We start from the raw sequence: 3,341 nt of genomic DNA, 5'->3' as shown, positions 1-3,341 counted from the left end.
TAGTAAGTGAAAATGTAGGAAACTGAAGATAATACAAATTTAAGATACTAAGTGGGGTGAATCTTCTCAGGTGATCTTATTGGTTAGTACTAGGCTAACTGCTCTTGTGGGCCATTTTAAGCCTAGCCAATTACCCCATGTGAGAATCAAACCTTGTACCTTGTGTCTGTTAGGTAAACACCCTAACCATTATGCCAACCACCCACCGAATCTGTCAGTGTTCAGTAGAATGAGCTGACGTGAAGAGATGAGTCTAGGAGGAGCGTCCAAAATCAGATTTATAGTAGGGCAGACAATTTAAAAGCCACCACGTTTAAAAGCACAACAGCAGCAAGGCAAGAGGGTGGGAACAATCAAATACAGGCAGAGGTCTGCAGAGGTCGGCAATAGTCAGGCAGAGAACAACAAGTCAAACAAGCACTACTGCTACATAAAGATGACACTAAATATTGGTGGTTAAATAAGGAATGCTATTTCTTAGCTCCTTCCAATAACTAGCTGGATGTTATTCACTATCTACAAAATAATTATTTTTTAACTGACCCCAGCCACGACCTCTTAAAACTACAAAAAGAACAAAAAACTTAAAACTAAATGCAATATAAGAAAAAGACAAGAAATAGAACTAATGGAGCATTAAATGAGTAACTCTCATTCAAAATCAAATGCAGACAGTGATCAGCAATAATCAGGCAGATAAGTCAAACAAGCACTAGCAATGTTAGAATACATGAGATTAAAGTTAGGAACTGTGTACATAAAGTCAGCTTATTCATGGATTACTGTTTGGTGTGTATTATCTCAGCTAATGACTCTCTTTCTCCTATACAGAAATGCCTTCCTTACTGTAAGCAGTGTTTTCCTGGTTTTATATAACATAAACATCAAAAGGAAAAATCATATGAGGCAACAAGCTAATCACTGACAAAGAAAAGACATCCATCAGTTTACAGAATAATGGCTATTTATTATTAAATTTTACATGTTCATTAATTGCATACATCGCTTTACACAACATGGCTTATTCTTATGTACATTTTAGTTTGCTGTAAAACATTGTTTGTCCAAAAACATTATGTCATGCAAATCAATCAGTGCTATTCACATAACAAAAAAACATACTGGCTTAGTAATCCTACTAAAGCAGAACAACCCAATGATTAGCACCTGTAAATCCCATGAATGTAAATTTACAAAGTCACTGATGACTGAAACAGAATATTTCTTTCATGACTTTTCTCACAGCTGATATACCCTTTAAATAGTAACTAAGTATACATCATATCTGAGTTATTCTGATGATAATAGAGCAAAAAATGAAAAGAACTCTACTTGCATCACTTTAGTAGAAAATGACACTGATTGTAAAAGTAATCACTTTTGTCTTATAACAGTTTTAAAAGACCCAATTAGGTTCAATAGTGTGCATAATGCTTTAAGTATTTCTGAATCTGATTATATATTTTTTGCCATTTTTATATACATTATTATTGTATAGTTTCCATTTAATATGTGTATAAATATTTTTGTATTGTAAAATGTGGGTAAACCATATTGTATATGTTTCATAAGTGTCTCCACTTTTTTAATATAGGTGTCAGCTGGAACAGTGAAGGAACTGAATTTATCACTGCCTTCATGCAGAACTATGAATTCAACAGTTATTACAATTATATCTTCCAACTTTCCATCACTGCTCTTAACCCTTCAACAACTGTGCATGTTATAATTTTCAACACAAGTTTTGATGTTACTCTCACACTTGGAGAATGGGAAACGGCAACTGTCCCTCTTCCTTCCTCAATACAACTCATTGGTACCACACGATCATCTACCAGCACAGTTGCAGTAAAATCTAACAAACCTATTACCATACTGTCTGAGAACTATGAACAATATACAGCAGATACTTCTACTATTTTACCAGTAAACTATCTTGGTACAGAATACTATATTTTTGCTCCTAAAGTAGTTTTCAATACTTTATTGTCGCAGTTTGTTATTATCAACTACAATAAAACAAATGACATTTTTATTACACTCACAGGCTCCATTATTTACAATGGATTAAATTACAATCCAGGAGATAATCTAACAATTACACTGTCTGCCTTTGAAGCCATTCAACTACAAAGCTCTGTCATATTAACCAGCACTAGAATTCATTCTCAGTATCCTATTGCTGTGCTTTCTGGGAACAAATGTATCAGTTATAATTCAGCATGTGATCTTGTGTTTGAACAGCTAATTCCATTAATTGACTGGGGTGCAACCTTCCTGGTCTCTTCAGTAGCTGTTAACAGCTATGCAGATATTGTCACAATTATAGCTTCACAAAAAACTGACATACAATATACCACTGGAGGAATAACAAACAATATAACACTTCTGGAAGGGAACTACTCAGAAATCAGTCTGCCTTCAAATTCTTTCTTAGCTATGAATGCCACACAACCGATCATGGTAATGTACACCTACACAGGAGGAAGTGGCAACCATCCAACAGATCCATTTATAATGAATGTTATTCCACTTGAATCACTTTCTAGTTCCTATGTTATCAGTACGGACTTTAAAGTATACAGCTATGTACGTGTGATTGCTAAAATGTCAAAGCTGTTAGAAATCTTCAGTAGTAATCAAGCTGTCTCCTATACTCCGGCCTGGAATATTATAAATGGGACTAATTACTCCTGGACAGATATTGTACTGGGTTCGGTTAACCAGAGCTTTATTTTACAACACTGCTCCTCAACCTTTGCAGCTTACATCTATGGCACAGGGAGTTCAGTATCAATTGGCACAATTGCACCTGCAATAAACAGTAAGTATAACTAATGTACTCCTTAAATTATAACTAATCTAATCTAATATGATCTAATCTAATATCATATAAATACATGGTGCGTTAAGAATGATAGCCCGGTCTTCTATAAATGTGAAAAATAATCAAAAAGGGTTTTCTTTACTATTCCTAATTTCACAATCTTCATATATGTTGGTTAACATGAACTTAATTAAAACTACACAAATATACCTGTCTTCCCATTCTAAAGGGATCTAATGATGTTAGAACCAGCAGATGAGGCAAAACAATAGGGAATGGGGTGATTCTTTTATTTATTTGAATGTTTACTAGGTGATTAGGCTGATCCTTGGACTTTTTTTCAGGCATGATCTGGATGTATAAGCATAAGATAAAACAGAAGTCATACATAGATACAAACATGAACGCACATGCAACATAGTAGTGACATGAAAATCTGGTATCATACATTCTTGGCATTGTAAAGTGGGCAAACTAAACACATTTCTGAGAGAACTAGTTATAACCTGTGAAC

General features: G+C 34.4%; 1 protein-coding gene across 1 annotated transcript in view; it reads left to right on the top strand.

Moving 5' to 3' along the window:
- Nucleotides 1-1,560: 1,560 nt before the first annotated feature.
- Nucleotides 1,561-3,341, top strand: part of LOC122795066 — a 634,924-nt gene continuing 633,143 nt past the window's right edge. The window contains exon 1 of the mRNA XM_044063641.1: nucleotides 1,561-2,824. Within this exon, the coding sequence (XP_043919576.1) occupies nucleotides 1,561-2,824 (1,264 nt within the window). The remainder of the gene's footprint in view (nucleotides 2,825-3,341) is intronic.

This window comes from Protopterus annectens, chromosome 2.part1, assembly GCF_019279795.1.
Source record: "Protopterus annectens isolate FY-2018-M chromosome 2.part1, PAN1.0, whole genome shotgun sequence".
In the NCBI taxonomy this organism is placed as follows: Eukaryota; Metazoa; Chordata; order Ceratodontiformes; family Protopteridae; genus Protopterus; species Protopterus annectens.
Note: the sequence above shows the minus strand (reverse complement) of the source record. Positions and strands in the feature narration are given on the sequence as shown.